The sequence below is a fragment of the Theropithecus gelada genome, chromosome 7b (assembly GCF_003255815.1).
Source record: "Theropithecus gelada isolate Dixy chromosome 7b, Tgel_1.0, whole genome shotgun sequence".
NCBI lineage: Eukaryota > Metazoa > Chordata > Mammalia > Primates > Cercopithecidae > Theropithecus > Theropithecus gelada.
The window spans coordinates 40,265,748-40,287,597 of NC_037675.1; the positions used below are offsets into that span (position 1 = coordinate 40,265,748).

The window sequence follows — 21,850 nt, forward strand, 5'->3', positions numbered from 1 at the left end:
CTGTAGTCCCAGGTACTCGGGAGACTGAGGCAGGAGAATCGCTTGAACCCGGGAGGCGGAGGTTGCAGTGAGCCGAGATGGTGTCACTGCACTCCAGCCTGGGCGACAGAGCGAGACTCCGTATGGGAAAAAAATAAAAATTAACCTAATAGAGGAAAGCACGCGCCCACCCCCTCTCTGAGCATGCGCACCAACAGAATAACCGCGCCCTTTTCTAATTAAACCATTAACCAAGGTGAGGGTAAGGAAGAAAAGGAGGCTTGGCTAAGTCCCACCCTGATGTGATCAGGTTAAAACTGTGTAAGGCACATTACATCATAGGTTAAAAGGCCTGGAAAACTCCGCGCTCTCCTTGCCAGAACTGCAGGCTCGCGGGCCAAGTCTCTGAGAACTCAGGGATTGTGAAACCCGCCCCGGCTCTGCGCTAGCAGCGGGATCCAGACACCCGCAGCTAATTGGGGAGGGAGGTGACTGCCTGGCTGACTTTTCATTGGCCCAGAGTCACAAAGGCTGCAGGTTCTTCCCCCTTCCGGTCGCTGAGTGGTTGAGGCCGGAAAACAACGCTCATCGTCATTGGCTGAGCCCGGCTGTCAGTCGTTTCGCGTCTCGGCGGCGCGGCACAGCCCGGCGCGGCCTGTAAAGCAGTCTCAGGCCTGCTGCAGAGAGAAGATGGCGGTCGCAGTGAGAACTTTGCAGGAACAGCTAGAAAAGGCCAAAGAGAGCCTTAAGAACGTGGATGAGAATATTCGCAAGCTCACCGGGCGGGATCCGAATGACGTGAGGTAAGGGCTTAACAGGAACTCGGAGCTCGGAGAGGCAGCCCTCTGGTAGGGGTGAATTGGGGGCGGGGAGGGCGGCCAGCCTTCAGAAGGCTGGAACGTCGAGGCCTGTTCGCGGGGCGGCGGGTAAAACCATGTTCTCGCCGAGGTGGAGAAGCCCCAGGCCCCCCATCGTAGAGCGCTGGTCTCTGGTTCCTGAGAAAGGAGAGCGAGTCTGGGTACGCCGGCATGGTTTCTCAGGCCTGTGAGAAGAACCAGACTACTGATTCCCGCCCTCGGCCCTGCAGGCCCGGAACTGCAGCACAAAGCCCCTTCCCGCTCTGGCGGGCACCCGGCCCAGGGCTGGCCCCGAGACCCTGCCGGGACGCCACCAGCCGCTTCACCCCAACCTCTTGCCCACGTGCAGCTTCCTCGGGGATGGCGGGATGGGGACCTGATTCAGGCTTTTCAATGTGTGGGGGCATCGAGGTGATTATAATTTCTGTGATACAGGTCCTGGAGAAACGAGGAAGTTAAATGAAATAGTATGTCCTGTCCTGTTTCAGACGCTTGGGTTTATTTGAAACTATCTTTTTGGAACTTTTGCGATTTTCTCCTTGTGATCCATATCTCTGAAAGTAATTGGTGCAACTATGTGTGTCTGCATATGATCTTGCACTGATTTGTAAATCTCTTACAGGCCCATCCAAGCCAGATTGCTGGCCCTTTCTGGTCCTGGTGGAGGTAGAGGACGTGGTAGTTTATTACTGAGGTAAGATTTCCTTTGGACTTTACTCATGCTGAAACTACTGGTACTTTACTTATAAATATATTGGCTTGCACAAAACCTGTGATAAAATCGATAACCCAGTGTTTGTTGTCTTTGTTTAATGCTTGTGATAGACTAGGTTTCCGTATAAATACAGTTATCCTGAAAAACTGGAGGTCGAAGAATATATTAAGTGTCCCAATTTTGAGTGAACTTAATTCTTATAGTTTAAAGTAACACTAAAAGCATTTTGGGAATGAATGCCCATTTAAGGCTACTTTAGTTGGAAAGGTTTTTAAAATTTCAACCATATTCTCTTGTCAAATGGAAATACCGTTTATCTTGTATTTCAAGTGCTTTATGTTGAACATTTTAAATTTCAGGCGTGGATTCTCAGATAGTGGAGGAGGACCCCCAGCCAAACAGAGAGACCTTGAAGGGGCAGTCAGTAGGTAGGTCTATAAAAAGATTCCTGAAGTCTTCTTTAGTTTCTGATGTACGACACAAATACAAATATTTATTAATAATGCTGTTTGAGCAATATTACAATTGAGTAGTGTGCCACTTCCCCCCCCCCCACAAGTTCTCTTGGTATTTGATTGAACTGAGTCAGTTCTCTCAAAACACAGTTCTGCACTCATGATAACCCACAGTTTATCAAAATAAAGGTCAGGTGAAGAGTAAATTTGGAAAAATTGTCAATTAGTACCATTTTTTTCTGACTTGTAATTGAAATACTTAACCAGTTTGAAATACTTAGAAAATACAGGAGAGCAAAGTTAGTTTGGGTGTTAGTTCACATGTTGTATTCTTTCTCTGCTGGAGGAAAGAATAAAATGGAATGGAGACTTGATAGAACAAAGCTTCTGGAAATGAGTCCTAGAAAGAGAGGGCATTTGCCTTTGGTGTGCAGTTACATAAATACCTCTGGTCATTTAAATTAATTTCTGGCCAGGCACAGTGGCTTATCCCTGTAATCCCAGCACTTTGGGAAGCCAAGGCCAGCAGATCACTTGAGCCCAGGAGTTCCAGACCAGCCTAGGTACATGGTGAAATCACATCCCTACAAAAAGTACAAAAAAGTTACCCAGGCATGCTGGCTCACACCTGTAGTCCCAGCTTGGGAGGATGAGGCAAGAGGATCACTTGAACCTGGGAGGTCGAGGCTGCAGTGAACTGTGGTGGCACCACTGCACTTCAGCCTAGATGGTATAGTGAAACACTGTCTCAAAAAAAGTAATTTTGTCTATGACAGGCTGGGCGGGGAGCGTCGGACCAGAAGAGAATCACGCCAGGAAAGCGACCCAGAGGATGATGATGTTAAAAAGGTATTGAGATTGAAAGAACTTAAACGAATGTAGTACCTTCACTTTACTACATTTGAAAGCACACCACTCATATGCTAGTTAATTACTGAGATTTTCTTTTTCTGCAGCCAGCATTGCAGTCTTCAGTTGTAGCTACCTCCAAAGAGCGCACGCGTAGAGACCTTATCCAGGATCAAAATATGGATGAAAAGGGAAAGCAAAGGTATTTCCCTGGGGGAAAAAAACTCTTGTGAAATAATGCAGTTATAAGGAAAATTAAGGGATTGTTCAAGTGTCCTGTGGTGTTTCTTAGAAAATGATGGGTTTAAATGAAATGGATCCTGTTGACAGTAAATTTTCTTATTCTGTTCTTTAGGAACCGGCGAATATTTGGCTTGTTGATGGGTACCCTTCAAAAATTTAAACAAGAATCCACTGTTGCTACTGAAAGGGTATTTATCCAAGTTTTGTTTTGCATCATGTATTTAAGTTATCAAAGTAGTGGATTAATTTTTTTTTTTTAAAGTCTTAAAGCTGTTTTAAGACTTAATTGTAAACCTAAAATAAAGCCAAATGAAAATTTGGTTTAACTTTTTATAGAATAGCCTTACTTAAACATTGTGTTGCAATATAACAGTTGTTGATATCATAGCTAATAGCTTTGAAATTTAGGTATGTGGGAAAAAAAGCCTCAGTCTCCATTTCATTAAAGACAAATTGCAATCAGTACCAAGTGCTAAGTTGTAATTAGTTGGTATCCTGAATTGAAAATGTGAAGCAGCCGGGTGCAGTGGCTCACGCCTGTAATCCCAGCACTTTGGGAGGCTGAGGCGGGTGGATCACCTGAGGTCAGGAGTTAGAGACCAGCCTGGCCAACATAGTGAAACCATGTCTCTAGTAAAAATACGAAATTTAGCCGCGTGTGGTGGCATGCACCTGTAATCTCAGCTATTTGGGAGGCGGAGGCAGGAGAATCACTTGAACCCTGGAGGTGAGGTTGCAGTGAGCCAAGATCACGCCATTGCACTCCAGCCTGGGCAACAGGCGCAAAACTCCATCTCAAAAAAAGAAAAAATGTGACACATATGCAGATACCTTTTTTTTTTTTTTTTTGGGTAGAGATGGGGTTTCATCAAGTTGCCCAGGCTGGGCTGAGCTCAAAGCAATCCATCCACCTCAGCCTCCCAGAGTGCTGGGATGACAGGTGTGAGCCACCATGCCCGGCCTGCAGATACCTTTACATAGTAAAAAAAAAAAAAAATTTGAGTCGGAGTTTGGCTTTTCTTGCCCATGCTGGAGTGCAGTGGCGTGATCTCAGCTCCCTGCAGCCTCCGCCTCCGGGGTTCAAGTGATTCTCCTGCTTCAGCCTCCCAAGTCGCTGGGATTATAGGTGGGCATGACCATGCCCGCTAATATTTTTGTGTTTTTAGTAGAGATGGTGTTTCACCGTGTTGGTCAGGCTGGTCTCAAACTCCTGACTTCAGATGATCTACCTACCTCTGATGTTTCACATAATTAGTATGTGTAATAACTTTTTATTATAATTGAACTGAAATCATATATACCTTGTGTGTATTTCTTGTAACTATTTCAACACATAAGTATTAAAGCAGGCTACTTAACTTTTAGCAAAAGCGGCGCCAGGAAATTGAACAAAAACTTGAAGTTCAGGCAGAAGAAGAACGAAAGCAGGTTGAAAATGAAAGGAGAGAACTGTTTGAAGAGAGGCGTGCTAAACAGACAGAACTGCGGCTTTTGGAACAGAAAGTTGAGCTTGCGCAGCTGGTGAGTGGTAATTTGGAATTCTAAGATTGGTAATCCTTTCTGTTTACAAAAGCACTGACCTTTTACCTTTTCTTTAGCAAGAAGAATGGAATGAACATAATGCCAAAATAATTAAATATATAAGAACTAAGACAAAGCCCCATTTGTTTTATATTCCTGGAAGAATGTGTCCAGCTACCCAAAAATTAATAGAAGAGTCACAGAGAAAAATGAATGGTAAGTGTGTGAAGAGGTCCATTGAATTGTTCATAGCGGGTAAGGTAGTATGTTCATACGCACAAGTTTGTTTTCTAAAATACTTATGATTCAGTGATTGGTTTGCTGTGTTTGGTTTTTTAAAAAAAATAAGATATAAGATATTCTAGGCCGGGCGCTGTGGTTCACGCCTGTAATCCCAGCACTTTGGGAGGCCAAAGCAGGCCAATCACAAGGTCAGGAGATCGAGACCATCCTGGTTAACACAGTGAAACCCCGTCTCTAGTCTCTACTAAAAATACAAAAAAAAAAAATTAGCTGGGCATGGTGGTAGAAGCCTGTAATTCTAGCTACTTGGCAGGCTGAGGCAGGAGAATCACTTGAACCTGGGAGGCAGAAGTTGCAGTGAGCCAAGATCGCGCCACTGAACCTCCAGCCTGGGCAACAGATCTAAACTCCGTCTCAAAAAAAAAAAAAGATACATTCTGAGATGCTGATGAGTTTGTAGTATAGGAATATTTGTATCATGGAGTTTAATGTGAAAGTTACAGACAGTGCTTATGCATCTGTATTCCTTAAGCATTTGTGTATAATTTTTTTTTGCATGCTACTCTTATTCTGATAAAATACTAAGAAGACAAATGTGAAAACCAACAGTTTCTAGATGGAACACACATGGAAGGATAGACACTGCTAAGATGATGATTTGTCTCTTTGGGATCAGAAAAATTAATACATAAAGATTAATCTGTTTTCTTTATCAGTTAGAAAATGTCTAGTTCTGTCTGCCACTAACTTCTAGTATGTAGATTTCCCATGGATCTTTGCTTTTATAATTTTATGTCAGTTTGTGATTACTTAATTGCCATAGTAGTATTTTGTCATAACTCTACAAAAACAAATCCAGATGAAGCTTAATGACAATTTGTGACCAGTTGTAAAATTGTGGCTTTGAATTTTGTTAATCGGTAAATTTTACACATGTAAATTTTTATTCTTTAGCTTTATTTGAAGGTAGACGCATCGAATTTGCAGAACAAATAAATAAAATGGAGGCTAGGCCTAGAAGACAATCAATGAAGGAAAAAGAGCATCAGGTGGTGCGTAATGAAGAACAGAAGGCGGAACAAGAAGAGGGTAAGGTGGCTCAGCGAGAGGAAGAGTTGGAGGAGACAGGTAATCAGCACAATGATGTAGAAATAGAGGAAGCAGGAGAGGAAGAGGAAAAGGAAATAGCGATTGTTCATAGTGATGCAGAGAAAGAACAGGAGGAGGAAGAACAAAAACAGGAAATGGAGGTTAAGATGGAGGAGGAAACTGAGGTAAGGGAAAGTGAGAAGCAGCAGGATAGTCAGCCTGAAGAAGTTATGGATGTGCTAGAGATGGTTGAGAATGTCAAACATGTAATTGCTGACCAGGAGGTAATGGAAACTAATCGAGTTGAAAGTGTAGAGCCTTCAGAAAATGAAGCTAGCAAAGAATTGGAACCAGAAATGGAATTTGAAATTGAGCCAGATAAAGAATGTAAATCCCTTTCTCCTGGGAAAGAGAATGTCAGTGCTTTAGACATGGAAAAGGAGTCTGAGGAAAAAGAAGAAAAAGAATCTGAGCCCCAACCTGAGCCTGTGGCTCAGACTCAGCCTCAGCCTCAGCCCCAGCCTCAGCTTCAATCTCAGTCCCAACCAGTACTCCAGTCCCAGCCTCCCTCTCAGCCTGAGAATTTGTCATTAGCTGTTTTGCAGCCAACACCCCAAGTTACTCAGGAGCAAGGGCATTTACTACCTGAGAGGAAGGAGTTTCCTGTAGAGTCTGTAAAACTCACTGAGGTACCAGTAGAGCCAGTCTTGACAGTACATCCAGAGAGCAAGAGCAAAACCAAAACTAGGAGCAGAAGTAGAGGTCGAGCTAGAAATAAAACAAGCAAGAGTAGAAGTCGAAGCAGTAGCAGTAGTAGTTCTAGTAGCAGTTCATCCAGTAGCAGCAGTGGAAGTAGTTCTAGCAGTGGAAGTAGTAGCAGTCGTAGTAGTTCCAGTAGCAGCTCCAGTACAAGTGGCAGCAGCAGCAGAGATAGTAGCAGCAGCACTAGTAGTAGTAGTGAGAGTAGAAGTCGGAGTAGGGGCCGGGGACATAATAGAGATAGAAAGCACAGAAGGAGCGTGGATCGCAAGAGAAGGGATACTTCAGGACTAGAAAGAAGTCACAAATCTTCAAAAGGTGGTAGTAGTAGAGATACAAAAGGATCAAAGGATAAGAATTCCCGGTCTGACAGAAAGAGGTCTATATCAGAGAGTAGTCGATCAGGCAAAAGATCTTCAAGAAGTGAAAGAGACCGAAAATCAGACAGGAAAGACAAAAGGCGTTAATGGAAGAAGCCAGGCTTTCTTAGCCATTCTTTGCAGCAGAAGATTTCTTGATATAAAAGGATTACCTGTCCTTGTAAGGAGGATGCTGCCTTAAGAATTGCATGTTGTAAAAAATCTTTTTGGAAAATACAGACTGTTTGTTTACCAGACATTCTTGTACTTTTTGCATAATTTTGTAAGAGTTATTTATCAAAATTATGTGAGGTTCCAAAATATGTAAAAATGATAATAATAAAAAAAGATTAACATCCCTTGTCATCTTTTTTAAATATCCTATACTCTTCAGTAAGAATCTGTATATTTTAATAGGCAAATCTTTAAGTCTGTTCCCTTCTAATTCTGTATCATACATTGCTTTTGTAGAAATAAATGTGTGCTTATTTCATTATTTTTGGGATGTCCTCGTTGACACTTGTATAATAAATATCCTCTTTATCATTTTCAGCTTTTAACACTAGATACTGCACGTGATTAGAATGTTTTTGAAGGTTTCCTCGTTTTTATTTGCCTTGGACAATTTTGAATTGTCAGAGTCAGAGCTTTGCAGCTTTGAGGGGGAACAGTTCTCTTTAAAATCATTTGCTATTTTCTAATCTCCCTTGTTATTTTAATCTAAGCATTTTCCCCCGTTTCTCATTTTAACCATATGTTTGGTAGATAACTTTAAACAGTATGATCTGGTTGGCATTTTCTTCCTGATCATGGGAGCGTCATTCTTTTGTCTTCATGGTTACTTGTGTGATATACATCTGTTAAAGAAAATCCACTTCTTTCTAGGGGAGGGAGGTAGAAAAGTACCTTTCAAACTTGGTTTTTGAGTTTGTGTCTTGTCTTAACTTTTGTGTTGGCTCTAACTGAAACATGCCGATATGTTTTCAATAATTTTGTTTAAGGAAGTATTGTATGGAAGTCCACAAAATGAAGGAAGTTCATCTAGGTTTTAATATGTAAGCAAGATAACACACAAGTGTACCAAGTTATTATTAACTTTGTTGTTTTAAAAATTTGTATGAACTTGGAGTATCTGTTGCCCATTACTATACATGTGCAAATAAATGTGGCTTAGACTTGCGTGACTGCTTAAGACTAGTACTTGTATTAACTTTCTGATGCTTTATACAAGAGAGCACTTAAATTGCAAATGACCTTTTTTGAGTTTAACGTTGTAGCTTTAGCCTTGACTTTGAATATTCATTATGCCTTCCCTTGACAAGTAAATGGTTACAGTGAAAATGTGAAGAAGTATCTCCAGTTAGTTTTTGTGTGTATATAACTCACTTGTGTAAGTGGATGTGTTAAAAGATCTTTTAAAAATCCTTTTATTGGAATAATTATTAAAACAGTAAATGCATAGAGCTTTGCAGAGCAATCTGTATCCATGAGCCAGTTTCACCATTAGTATCTTCATCTGTGGCTTATCCAGCAAAATGTTTCATTTCCTGTGTTCCCTGGCAGGAAAGAGGTTGGTAAATAGTGAATTAAAGGGATGATCATAAAATTTAACCTGGTTAAAAAGCACCTTATTTGATGACTGTGTGCACTAAAATCCTTTGTACAAATTAAGTTTTGTCCACTCATTTGTACCTGGAAAATCTGAACAGTATTCATGTTCATGTTGCTTATAGAAAAGACTAGTATTGGCTTGAAGGTCTACTATTGGAGGGGTAGTAATGGGGGTATAATGAGTGCTTGAGGGGAAAGGAGTAATTTTCAATAATTTCAGCTAAGTGCTACTGATCATAGTATATGAAAGGAATTTTTATATGGAATGCTTGATGGATTTGCATGTCATCCTTGTGCAGGGGCCATTTTAATCTGTTTTTTTTTTTCCTCAGAGACAGGGTCTTACTCTGTCACCCAGGCTGGAGTGCAGTGGCACAAACCATCTGACTGCAGCCTTGACCTCCTGGGCTCAAGGGATCCTCCCACCTCAGCCTACCAAGTACCTGGGACTACAGGTGTGCACCACCATGCCCAGTTAATTTTTTATTTTTTGTAGAGACAGGATCTCACTATGTTGCCCAGGCTGGTCTCGAACTCTTTGGCTCAAACGATACTCCTGCCTTGGCCTCTGAAAGTGCTGGGATTACAGGCATGAGCCACCACTTTTGGCCTGTGTTGTTCCAATTTTAGTATGTGCTGCTGAAGTGAGCACAGGAATTTTAATAACAGATTGTACTAACATTTTCAAGTGGTATGCATTTTTAGGTTGGAAGGTTTAAGTTTTAAAATATAAGATTATATATTTTTTCGTTTCCAATCAATGCTTTATCCTTGAACTAAAATTTTATGGAACTTGATGTTTAGAGAACCATGGAATTGTTCACTTGAAAAGACACAAGGAATAAGTTAGAATATAAAAGTAATGACAGTTGCCCAGGGGGAAAAGACATGCAGTAGTCTTCCTACTGGAGATTATAGACTAGTGTTTATGGTTGAGTGCAGTGGCCTGTAATTCCCAACACTTTGGGAGGCTGAGGTGGGAATGTTGCTTGAGCCCAGGAGCTGAAGACCAGCCTGGGCAACATGGCAAAAACCTGTCTACAAAAAGAAAAACTAGCTGAGTGTGGTGGCATGAGCCTGAGTCCCAGCTACTCTGGAGGCTGAGGCAGGAGGATTGCTTGAGCCCAGGAGGTTGAGGTGCAGTAGCTATGATCACACTACTGCACTCCAGCCTGGGTGACAGAGTGAGACCTTGTCTAAAAAATTACAAAAAAAACCCAAATAGTGTTTATGGAAAACTTAGGAGCTGAAAGGGGATAGAGATGGCGAGTTAGGACTGCAATCAGTTTAGAGCTGTATTAGGAAAGAGGCTGGGTGCTATGGCTCACACCTGTAATCCCAGCAATTTGGGAGGCTGAGGCTAGAGGATGGATGGCTTGAAGCCAGGAGTTCGACACTGGCCTGGGCATCAGCAAGACCCTATCTCTACAAAAAATAAAAAAATTTAGCCAGGTGTGTGCCTGTGGTTCTAGCTACTTGGGGGGCTGCTTGAACCCAGGAGTTAGAGGTTATAGTGAGCTTTGATGGTGCCACTGCATTCCATAGTGGTGACTGACTGTCTCAAAAAAAAAAAAAAAAAAAATCGGCAGGGACATCTAAGGGTCTTTTAAGGAAACATGTTTTAAGATACCAAGGTTTGGATAACCACCAAAAGAAAGATAGTTTGAACTTCAATGAGTTGTATTTCCAATCTAGGGTCCTTCTACACACTATCTAGAATGATAACGATTTACATGATTACTCAGGTAATTTGGGCAAAGCAAAATCCACCACACCAATAATGTATTGACAAAAATTCAAAAGGGAAAAGGGTAGTGATTACATGGGTCAATGCTATTAGAGTCAGTCATTAAGATGTGGGTTTAAAGTACATAAATAAGAATTTCTAGGCCGGGCACGGTGGCTCACGCCTGTAATCCCAGCACTTTGGGAGGCGGAGGTGGGTGGATCACGAGGTCAGGAGATTGAGACCATCCTGGCTAACAGTGAAACCCCGTCTCTACTAAAAATACAAAAAAAATTGGCTGGGCCTGGTGGTGAGCACCTGTAGTCCCAGCTACTTGGGAGGCTGAGGCAGGAGAATGGTGTGAACTGGGGAGGTGGAGCTTGCAATGAGCTGAGATGGCGCCACTGCACTCCAGCCTGAGTGACAAGAGTTTTGCTGTTTCCCAGGCTGGAGTGCAATGGCGTGATCTCGGCTCACTACAACCTCTGCCTCCCAGGTTCAGGAATTTCTTTTATGGCTACTATTGTGTAAAAAATTTTTTATGACTAGTCAAACTTTAAAATCTCTTCTGAAATCCAACTGGACAAATCCAACCCATTTTTACTTTTTGAGGTTAAAATGAATGCCATTAAATCACATAGCCCAGGAAACGTAGCTATGTATTTGGTTCGATACCACTGTTCTAGGAAGCCAGTGCGGTAGAGACTACAACTAGGTAAAAATAAACGAGGAATCATCTGAGAATGTTTTTCTTATGCCTTTCTTTGTCTCACCTAGCGTGATTTTTTTTTTTTTTTTTAAATAGAGATGGGGATCTTGCCCTATTGCCCAGGCTGTTTTCAAACTCCTGAGCTCAAGCGATCTTCCCATTTTGGCCACCCTAAGTGCTAAGATTACAGGTGTGAGCTACCATGTCCAACCAATCTTTTTCAAAAAAGGAACTTAAATAATGATACTAAAAAAATATGATGCTCAAATGCCTACAACTCTGCTTTCCATGGCCAGTTGACTACCCTATTCAAATTTGTAACAGCTACCACTCCTTGCCATGACTGTCTCAAAATCTTTGGTGTTTTTTTCCGTAACAATTAGCACTGTATTTTGTAGTACTTCTGCTTATTGTCTGCTTCCTAATAGAATGCAAGCTCCATGAAAATGGGAATTTTTAATTTCTCCCCTCCACCCCATTGTATTACACAAACCTAAAATACTACCTGTGCAAAACAGGTTTTCAGTATTATGAATGAATTATGACAGGTCTATAACATGGCTTAAGTGACTTGGTCTCTATCTTTCCCACTTTCTTTCCTCTCTTCCAGCACATCCAAATATGTTTGTTTGAATCAATGAGCCAAGTCAGATCCTGAAATGTGTCTTCATTTTCTTCCAAATAATGGAGACAACAGTTTCTGTGACATTTTTTGTAAATATTTTGTGTGCTGTGCAGCTAAAGGGTGACCAGAGTGCTGCTTTTACATAATAGATCTGAAAAGGAGTATGGAGACATCAAAATTATTTGGGGCTCTTTGTCAAATTACTCAGCCTTTTTGGATATTTCAGATATAGCCCAACCCTTTAAGGATCTTTGTTGTCTTAGTGAACTAATGTTACCTCTTTAAATATGTTATATATTTCTGTTTTGATGGATGAAGAACAAAGTTATCTAGGAACTGAGATTATAGGATGAAGAACAAAGTTATCTAGGAACTGAGATTATATAATGAAGATTAAAAGGGCTTTTGTTTCTCTTCTAATTTCTTATTTATGTGAATTTAGTTGCCTTACATACCCTCAGACTTATTTTTAATCCAGGTACCCACTCCCTCAAATCACACTCCTTTTGTCCAGTTTTCTGTATTAAGACCTGCCATTTGTGATGTTCTAGACTCTACATCAAATAATCCTGACCTTTCCAAAAATTTGCTTTTTGACAGCCAGCATGTTAACTATAAGGAATGGTCTTTGATTGTGGAATTCAGTGTCCCCTGGTGCTCCAGAGTGAAATAGGGGTGAGTGGGGAACAGACCACAAAATAAATGCACCCTTCAAATTTAAGTTTTCTGTTAATGCTTGTTGGGCCTTTGTTCTCACAGCCCTGTGTATGTGCTTCTGTTTATAGGTACATATCCACAGAGCAGTATGTTCAAGGCTGCTGACCTTTGTGTTAGAAATGCAAAATGCTAGGCTTGGTATCATGGCTCACACCTGTAATCCCAGCACTTTGGGAGGCCGAGGCAGGCAGATCACCTGAGGTCGGGAGTTTGAGACCAGCCTGGCCAACATAGTAAAACCTTGTCTCTACAAAAATGGAAAAATTAGTCTGGTGTGGAACCTGCCTGTACTCCCAGCTACTTGGGAGGCTAAGGCAGGAGACTCGAACCTGGGAGGTGGAGGTTGCAGTGAGCCGAGATTGTGTCACCACAATGCCCACTCCAACCTGGGCAATAGAGTGAGACTCTGTCTCAAAAAAAAAAAAAAGAAATACAAAATGCTGTTCTCATGCAAATGATGTGATAATTGGGTCACCAGGGAAGGCTTTGCAGGTGAAGTGACCTGGAAGAATAAAGAAAAGCTATTTAATAGCTCTTGAGCATATGTTGTATTCCAGGTACTGTTCTCATTACTGAGTTAGGACAAAACAAAAATTCTGCCTTCATAGAGCCTACATTTGCAGGAGGGACAGAAAAGCGCGAAATGAGAGTGGTAAATGTTACAGAGAGGAAGGGAAGGAAGGTTAGGAGTACTGAAGTGGGATGGCTTTGCAGTTTTAGGTAGGATGGTCAATGCCTCGCTGAGGTGACATTTAGAGATCAGATAGGTAAAGACGCAGGCCGTTTGGATATCTGAGGGAAGAGAATTCCAAGCAAAGGAATAATAAGACGTCCTTTCAATAAACAGTAAAGAGCCCTGTGGCTGGAGCAGTGTATTCGAGGGAGGAAAATGGTAAAGGAATTCAGAGAGGTAATAGTCAATGAAAATGGCTGAGGATTTGCTACAACTGGAGAAGCACAACAAGCCCATGGTCTTGAACCCAAGTTGGATAAATATTGACAACCAAAATAAGTGACTGAGGCCTAAGTCTTAGTCATCGAGGTTTATTGAGCTAGCTTGAGGGCATGCCCGGCAGAAAAAAAATCTTGTAAAAACTTGTTTCACGGACGTATCTGGCTGTTTTTTTCCCAAGAGGTTCTCGGGAGGTTTAGTATTTATACATTTTCCTTTAAACGTCTGAGGAGGGTGAGGATGGCAGTGAGATGAATGATTACAGACTTATGAGACTTTAGTTAGTGCCCAGTAAATCTGCATTTTACATAAGGTGAGGTGAACATTTGAAGAAACAGGAATAGAGGAAGCAGAGGGGTGAAGGACTGATTAATCTTGTCTTTGTTCTCTACCTGGGGAGATAAGCTAGTAATTGACATTATCAATGTGGAGTCTTGAAAGGGCTGCTTTCTGGTTCGCCCTTGGGGAGGAAAGCCTAATGGCAGTTGGTGAGGGAGTAGATATAATGAGGCATGTTGGACCTCTCATCCCCTCATAGCTGCGAACTCAATTTCCCAGGTTTCTCTGGGGTCACCTTGGCTAAGAGGGAGTCCATTCAGCTGGGGACTTAGAATTTTATTTTTATTTCTCAGTATAAAAACCACAGTGGGCCAGGTGTGGTGACTCTCATGCCTGTAATCCTAGCACTTTGCGGGGCTGAGGTGGGCAGATCGCATGAGCCCCAGGGGTTCGAGACCAGCCTGGGCAACGTGGCGAAAACTGCCTCTACAAAAAATAAAAAAATTAGCTGGGCATGGTGGCAGGCACCTGTAGTCCTAGCTACTCCGGAGATGGAGGTGGGAGGATCACCTGTGCCTGGGAGGTTGAGGCTGTGGTGAGCTGTGATTGTGCCACTGCACTCCAGCCTGGGTGACAGAATGAGACCGGGTCTCAAAAAAATAAGTAATTTTTTAAAAAACCATACTTGGGCACATCATAATAAAACATTTGAAAACCAAATAAAATCCCAGATGTATGAGAATTTCTAATTATCTTTTTATTATCTATTTCTAGCTTAATTCCACTTTCATTAAAGAGCATTCTCTGTATAGTTTCAATCACTTAAAATTTGTTGAGAGTTGCTGTTGGGCCCTGCATATGATTAAGTTTGGAAACTATAGGTGTGTGGCCCTGAAAAAAAAGTTGATTCTTTAGCTATTATATGCAGTTTAGTTTGTGCCAATTAGGTCAATTTTATTACTCGTATTATTTACATCTTTTATATCCTTACCAAGTCTTTGTGGGCTTGTTCTATCACATACCAAGGGAAGAATGTTAAAATCTCCCACTGTGATTTGTGGATTTATCTTTGTCCTTTATATTTTTCTTTTTCTTTCTTTTTTTTTTTTGAGATGGAGCCTAATTCTCTCACCCAGGCTGGAGTGCAGTGGCACCATCTTGGCTCACTGCAACCTCCGCCTCCTGGGCTCAAGTGATTCTCCTGCCTCAGCCTCCTGAGTAACTGGGATTACAGGCACCTGCCACCATGCCCAGCTAATTTTTGTATTTTTAGTAGAGACGGGGTTTCACTGTGTTGGCCAGCCTGGCCTCGAACTCCTGACCTTGCAATCCACCTGCCTCTGCCTCTCAAAGTGCTGGGATTACAAGCATGAGCCACCACACCCGGCCTCTCTTTTCTATTTTTATTTTACATATTTTGAGGTGATTATAGTAGGTGCATATACATTTAAAATTGCTTCATCTTCCTTATGAATTAATCCTTTTGGAATTTTCAGATGTCTATTTCAAACAAGGCTTTTGTCTTAAAATCTACTTTGCCTGCCATTAGTATAGCTACTTAACCTTTCTTTGGGATAATGTTGGTATGGTTTATCTTTTCCTATCCTTTTACTTTCAAGCTTTCTGTAATCCTTTTATTTAACAATGTGTCTTATAAGCAGGTTTTTAAAAAAAAAAAAATTAGGACAGCCTTTGTCTTGGCATAGTCTACTTAAGTTTATTGACATGTTTAGGTTCAAATCTACCATTTTACTAATTGCCTTTTTTTTTTTTTTTTTTGAGACGGGAGTCTTATTGTCACCCAGGTTGGAGTGCAGTGGTGCAATCTCGGCTCACTGCAATCTCCACCTCCCGGGCTCAAGTGATTCTTCTGCCACAGCCTCCTAAGTAGCTGGGACCACAGGTCTGCACCATCACACCTGGCTAATTTTTTGTATTTTTGGTAGAGACAGGGTTTCGCCATGTTGGCCAGGCTGGTCTCAAACTCCTGAGCTCAAGCGATCCAGTTAAATAGATCTACCCACCTCATCCTCCCAAAGGGTTGGGATTAGAGGCGTGAGCTACCTAGCCCCAGCTAATTGCCCTTACCCCCGCCTTTTTTTTTTTTGTTTTGCCTATTTTGTGTATCTTTTTCTTCCTTTGAGCTGGATGAATAATTATTAATCTGTTATCCCCCTCTATTAACTCGATACTTCTGCATTCTTTTACTGTTGCTTCAGTGGTTTTCAGTTTTCCTAGAATTTATAACACACATCCATGCATGATGCAAGACCCTTAGAACATTTTACGCCATTTATAGTACTTTTTCTATGTAGTTTGTCTACTTATATTTTAAGTCTCACAATACATTATTATTGATTTATACAACATTCAGTATTCATTTATTGAATACTGCTTTTTAGCATTGCTTTTCATACCTTCTTACATCTGTGGATCTTGCTCTGTTGCCCAGGCTGGAATGCCGTGGTGCAATCTCGGCTTGCTGCAGCCTTGACTTCCTGGGCTTGAGGATTCCAAAGTGTTGGGATTACAGGCGTGAGCCACCACACCTGGCCACTTGTGATTTATTTATTGTAAGAACATTCAAAATCCTTTCTTCTAGCTATTTGAAATTTACAATGCAGCCTGGGGAACTGGGAAAAACCCCAGCTCTACAAAACACACACACACAAATTAGCCGGGCATAGAGGCATGCACCTGTCATCCCAGCTACTCGGGAGGCTGGGGTGGGAGGATCACTTGAGCCCAGGAGGTAGAGGTTGCAGTGAGCCGAGATTGTGCCATTGCACTCCAGCCTGGGCGACAGAGTGATACCCTGTCTCAAAACAAAAAGCAAATAACAAAATGCGTTATTGTTAGCTATAGTCACCCTACTATACAAGAGTACCAGAACTTAGTCCTCCTATTTAACTGTAACATTGTACCCATTGACCAACCTCCTTCCATTTACACCTTCCTCCTATTCTCCCCAGTCTCTGGTAACCGCTATTCTATTCTCAACTTCTATGAGGTCAGTTTGGTTTAGATTCAACATATGAGTGAAAGAGGTCATGTGTTGTCTTTCTGTTCTTGGCTTATTTCATTTAATATACTGTTTTCCAGGCTCATCAATGTTGTCGCAATTGACAGGATTTTATTCTTTTTTAATGCCTGAATAGTATTCCATTGCTCATATATGCCACATTTTCTTAGCCTGAAGAACATCTTTTAGAATATCCATTAATGTGGATCTTCTGGTGATATTATCTCAGTTTTTGTTTGTCATAAAATTACTTCACCTACCTTTGTGGAGGATATATTTGTTCAGTGTGGAGTTCTATTAGTGAGTATTTTCTTTCTGTGATTTGAATTATTGTTTTAATTATCTGTTTTCTGCATTCTATCGTTTGTGTTGAGAAGCCACATGACAGTCTCCTTTGAAGGTAATTCAAACCTTTTCCCTGAAGGGAGATGGAGGCAGGGAGTAGATTAAATACTCAAGTCCAGAAGATTTCATTAATTAATTTTGTCAATTTATACAAATTCTTCCAGAGAATAGAGGAAAAGGGATCACTTCTTAGCTCATTTAATGAGGTGTATGTGACCCTGATAGCAGGAGGTCACAAAGATATCACAAGAAACGGAAAATTACATGGTAACCTCACATATATATGTAAAAATCTTACACAAAATATTAGAAGATTTAAGTCCAGCCATATATGAAAAGGATACACAATCGTGTAATATTGAACACTTTCCCCTTGAGATTGGGAACAAAATAAGATATCCACTATTCCTGCATGTATTCAACATTTTACTGGATGAAACATCTTAGTGCAATAAGGCAAGAAGATGAAATAGATGGGAGGAAGATTGGAAAGGAAAAACGAAAACTGTCTACGCAGAAGACCATAAAAGATTGAGAGAAATTTTAAAAGAAATAGGTAGAAGAATGTACCAGGCTCAATCCTTAGAAGATTCACTATAATAAAGATGTTAGCCGGGTGCGGTGGTTCACTCCTGTAATCCCAGCACTTTGGGAGACTGAGGCGGGCGGATCACGAGGTCAGGAGATCGAGACCATCCTGGCCAACACGGTGAAACCCCGCCTCTACTAAAAAATAAAAAAAGTTAGCCGGGGGTGGTGGCGGGCACCTGTAGTCCCAGCTACTAGGGGCGCTGAGGCAGGAGAATGGTGTGAACCCGGGAGGTGGAGCTTGCAGTGAGCCAAGATCGCTCCACTGCACTCCAGCCCGGGCTACAGAGCAAGATTCCGTCTCAAAAAAAAAAAAAAAAAAAAAAAAAAAAAAAAGCTGTTAATATTCATCAGGTTGTTCTTGAGATTCAAAACAATTCCAGTAGAGATTTCAGCAGTATGTGTAGGAAGAGGGAGGTGAGGTACGGGAAAATGGATAAGCTGCTTCTAAAATGTATATAGGAACAGAAAAGGTAAAGAACTAAAACAACCTTGAAGAAAAAAGTGAAGACTTTCTCTAGCAGACAGCAAGACTTTTAGACCAGATGCAGTGGCTCATACCTGTAATCCCTGCACTTTGGGAAGCTAAGGCTGGAGGATCGCTTGAGACCAGGAGTTCAGGACTACCCTGGGTAACACAGTGAGACACCTTCACAAAAATTTAAAAAAAAAAAAAAAAAAAAAAAACTGGGTGTGGTGGCACACTCCTGTGTGTAGTCCCAGCTATTTGGGAGGCTGAGGTGGGAGGATCACTTGAACTTGGGAATTCAAGGCTGCAGTGAATGGTGATTGTGCCACAGTACTCCAGCCTGGGCAACAGAGCAAAACCCTGTCTCAAAACAACAACAAAAACCCCTATTCTTCAATATGAACAAATAAAAACATGATTATTCCAGCTATCCCCTTTTCTGTTACTGCAGATTTTTTCATGAAGAAGGGGGGAAATTTCAATGAAGGATTTGTTTTTTTTTTTTAAGTTGTGGGTGGAGGGTGGGGGAGAAGAGAGTAGAGGATATAGTGTGGCCTTTGAAAGATTGTAATGTACTTGCCATAACTAGTGCTCTTTAAACTTGTTCTTCAAAATACCTCTTACATGTAGAGGAAAAAAATGCCCCCAAATGTAGAAAAAGGATGAGCTCAACCACAAAACTTCTTTGTTTTTTGAAGGTTCGGGTTTTATTTAAAAATTCACTCAAATTTGTTTCTGCAAAGACTCCTTTATCTCATCTTCTGCCTCTAATTTGACAAAAGTTTCCTTGGGATCTCAGAAATAATTTTAAGATTTTGGCTGGGCACGGTGGCTCACCCCTGTAATCCCAGCACTTTAGGAGGCCAAGGCGGGCAGATCACGAGGTCAGGAGATTGAGACCATCCTGGCTAACACGGTGAAACCCTGTCTCTACTAAAAATACAAAAAATTAACTGGGTGTGGTGGCGGGCGCCTGTAGTCCCAGCTACTTGGGAGGCTGAGGCAGGAGAATGGCATGAACCCGAGAGGCAGAGCTTGCAGTGAGCTAAGATCCGGCCGCTGCACTCCAGCCTGGGCGACAGAGCAAGACTCCATCTCAAAAAAAAAAAAAAAAAAAGATTTTATTTTTACATTTTACCCAATTTTGAATGTTTTTAGCGGGATGGTTTATGTAAGTGTCTAGTTTGCCATATTACTGGAAATAGAATCCAACATAATTCAATAAATATTTATTAAGTACTTATTATATATCAGGCTTTAGTCTAGGTTTAGGGATACGATATTGGGGGAAAAAAATTCTGCCCTCATGTGGCTTACATTCTTTTTTTTTTTTTTTGAGACGGAGTCTCGCTCTGCCGCCCAGGCTGGAGTGCAGTGGCCGGCTCTCGGCTCACTGCAAGCTCCGCCTCCCGGGTTTAGGCCATTCTCCTGCCTCAGCCTCCCGAGTAGCTGGGACTACAGGCGCCCGCCACGTCGCCCGGCTAGTTTTTTGTATTTTTTAGTAGAGACGGGGTTTCACCGTGTTAGCCAAGATGGTCTCGATCTCCTGACCTCGTGATCCGCCCGTCTCGGCCTCCCAAAGTGCTGGGATTACACGCTTGAGCCACCGCGCCCGGCCGGGGCTTACATTCTTAACCAACATCTCTCCAAATACTGCTTGTGTCCCATTCTCTCTTTTCTCCTTGAATTCAGCTTACACATGTTATATCTCAATCTAAGTATTTTTGAATCTATCTTTCACATTTCTATGTCTCTTCTGAATTCTATGTAATTTCTTTTTTTTTTTTTTTTTTTTTTTTTTTTTTTTTTTTTTTTTTTTTTTTGAGACGGAGTCTTGCTCTGTCGCCCAGGCTGGAGTGCAGTGGCCGGATCTCAGCTCACTGCAAGCTCCGCCTCCCGGGTTCATGCCATTCTCCTGCCTCAGCCTCCCGAGCAGCTGGGACTACAGGCGCTCGCCACCTCGCCCGGCTAGTTTTTTTGTATTTTTTAGTAGAGACGGGGTTTCACCGTGTTAGCCAGGATGGTCTCGATCTCCTGACCTCGTGATCCGCCCATCTCGGCCTCCCAAAGTGCTGGGATTACAGGCTTGAGCCACCGCGCCCGGCCGTAATTTCTTTACATAAATTTTCTAGTTCATTAATTTATGTCATAGAATTGCATGTGTTTCCCCTCAGTGAATATTCAAACCACTGTTTATAAAGATAAATATTCAAACCACTGTTATTTTGTTTACATATATTTGTGTACACACCTCTTCACATATGGAATCTGCCATTTAATCCCAGCACTGTGGGAGGACGAGGCGGGCAGATTACCTAAGGTCAGGAGTTTGAGACCAGCCTGGCCCATATGGTAAAACCCCATCTCTACTAAAAATAGAAAAATTAAGCCAGGTGTGGTGGCGCATGCCTGTAGTGCCAGCTACTTGGAAGGCTGAGGTGGGAGAATCACTTGAACTCAGGAGGTGGAGGTTGCAGTGAGCCAAGATCATGCCACTGCACTCCAGCCTGGGCAACAGATAGAGACCATGTCTCAAAAAAAACAAAAACAAACAAACGAAAACCCTCCAATTAAAAATATGGAAAACTCTTTAGAAGCAAAAGTTTTGATAAGAGGTATTCTTGGAAAATGTTACACAAGCTGGGTGTATATTTCAAGTGCACAGTAGCCTCAGTGCCAGCTACTACTCCTGAAGTTTTGCTTGTAGTAGGTTTGGCTAGAACTATGCATTTTTCCTAGTTAACGCCAAGTTCACTGAAAATTTCATGTATCTTGTTAAAAATGTATTTTCTTTGCAAATTAATGTCTTCTCAGTTATAAATTTAAATATGACAAAGACAGAATAAGCAAAATAAGTCAATACAATTTGTAATTCACCTTCTAATACCATCATGTTGGGGGTTAGAATTTCAACATATGAATTTGGGAGAGACACAGATATTCAGACCATAGCAAAGTCGTAATTCATTAGTATGTAATTTTTTCAAACAGAATTCACTTTATCTCTATTTGTCATCCAGTTAAAACATATTTTACTATGTATTATTTCAGACAAGAAAAAATAGCCAAAATTATAGCAAACACTTATGAACTTATCATCCAGTGAAAGAAATAAAATGTGATAAAAAAAATTAAAGTCTCCTCTAATTTTAGTTAGTATGTTCCTCATTTCCCTTCCCCCAACCACCCAGAGTCAATTACGTTTTCTTAAGTCTTTGAGTATATTAAATCTATCACTTTATAATGTCTTTCAATAAGAGCACTTTTCTCATCTTGCCTATCATTTTGTGACCCAAAATTAATTAATCTCAGAGCTTAACCAAATTTTCTCCAATATTGTGTGAGCTTCACCTTTACTCTCCCGCAATTTTTTTTGCGGGAGAGCCGGGAGAGACAGAGTTTTGCTCTTGTCTCCCAGGCTGAAGTGCAATGGTGAGATCTTGGCTCACTGCAACCTCTGCCTCCTGGGTTCAAGCGATTCTCCTGCCTCAGCCTCCCAACTAGCTGAAATTTCCGCCACCACTCCTGGCTAATTTTTTTTTTTTTTTTGAGACGGAGTCTCAATCTTTCACCCAGTCTGGAGTGCAGTGGCGCGATCTTGGCTTACTGCAACCTCGCCGCCTGGGTTCAAGCGATTCTTCTGCCTCAGCCTCCCAAGTAGCTGGGATTACAAGCGCCTGCCACCGCACCTGGCTAATTTTTGAAGTTTTAGTAGAGACGGGGTTTCACCATCTTGGC

General features: G+C 41.6%; 1 protein-coding gene across 2 annotated transcripts; it reads left to right on the forward strand.

The window, feature by feature from the left end:
* Positions 1-572: 572 nt before the first annotated feature.
* On the forward strand, positions 573-8,249 carry PNN (pinin, desmosome associated protein). Of its 2 annotated transcripts, none has more exons than XM_025391376.1 (9): positions 573-782; positions 1,459-1,530; positions 1,911-1,979; positions 2,783-2,855; positions 2,963-3,057; positions 3,211-3,286; positions 4,464-4,619; positions 4,697-4,835; positions 5,817-8,249. In XM_025391376.1, exons 1-9 carry the CDS (start codon positions 670-672, stop codon positions 7,175-7,177), a joined length of 2,154 nt encoding a protein of 717 aa, XP_025247161.1. In that variant the 5' UTR covers positions 573-669; the 3' UTR covers positions 7,178-8,249. The 2 variants fall into 2 exon arrangements, with proteins under 2 accessions (XP_025247161.1, XP_025247162.1); XM_025391377.1 differs by having other exon boundaries at positions 622-782; positions 2,967-3,057; positions 5,817-7,268.
* The last annotated feature ends 13,601 nt before the right edge of the window (positions 8,250-21,850 follow it).

Excerpts from the sequence above, each read along its gene's own strand:
- PNN (XM_025391376.1), top strand. The coding sequence starts at position 670 with ATGGCGGTCGCAGTGAGAACTTTGCAGGAACAGCTAGAAAAGGCCAAA. Across the intron at positions 1,980-2,782 it reads CTTGAAGGGGCAGTCAGTAG|GCTGGGCGGGGAGCGTCGGA; the intron begins GTAGGTCTATAA and ends TGTCTATGACAG. Across the intron at positions 2,856-2,962 it reads AGGATGATGATGTTAAAAAG|CCAGCATTGCAGTCTTCAGT; the intron begins GTATTGAGATTG and ends CTTTTTCTGCAG.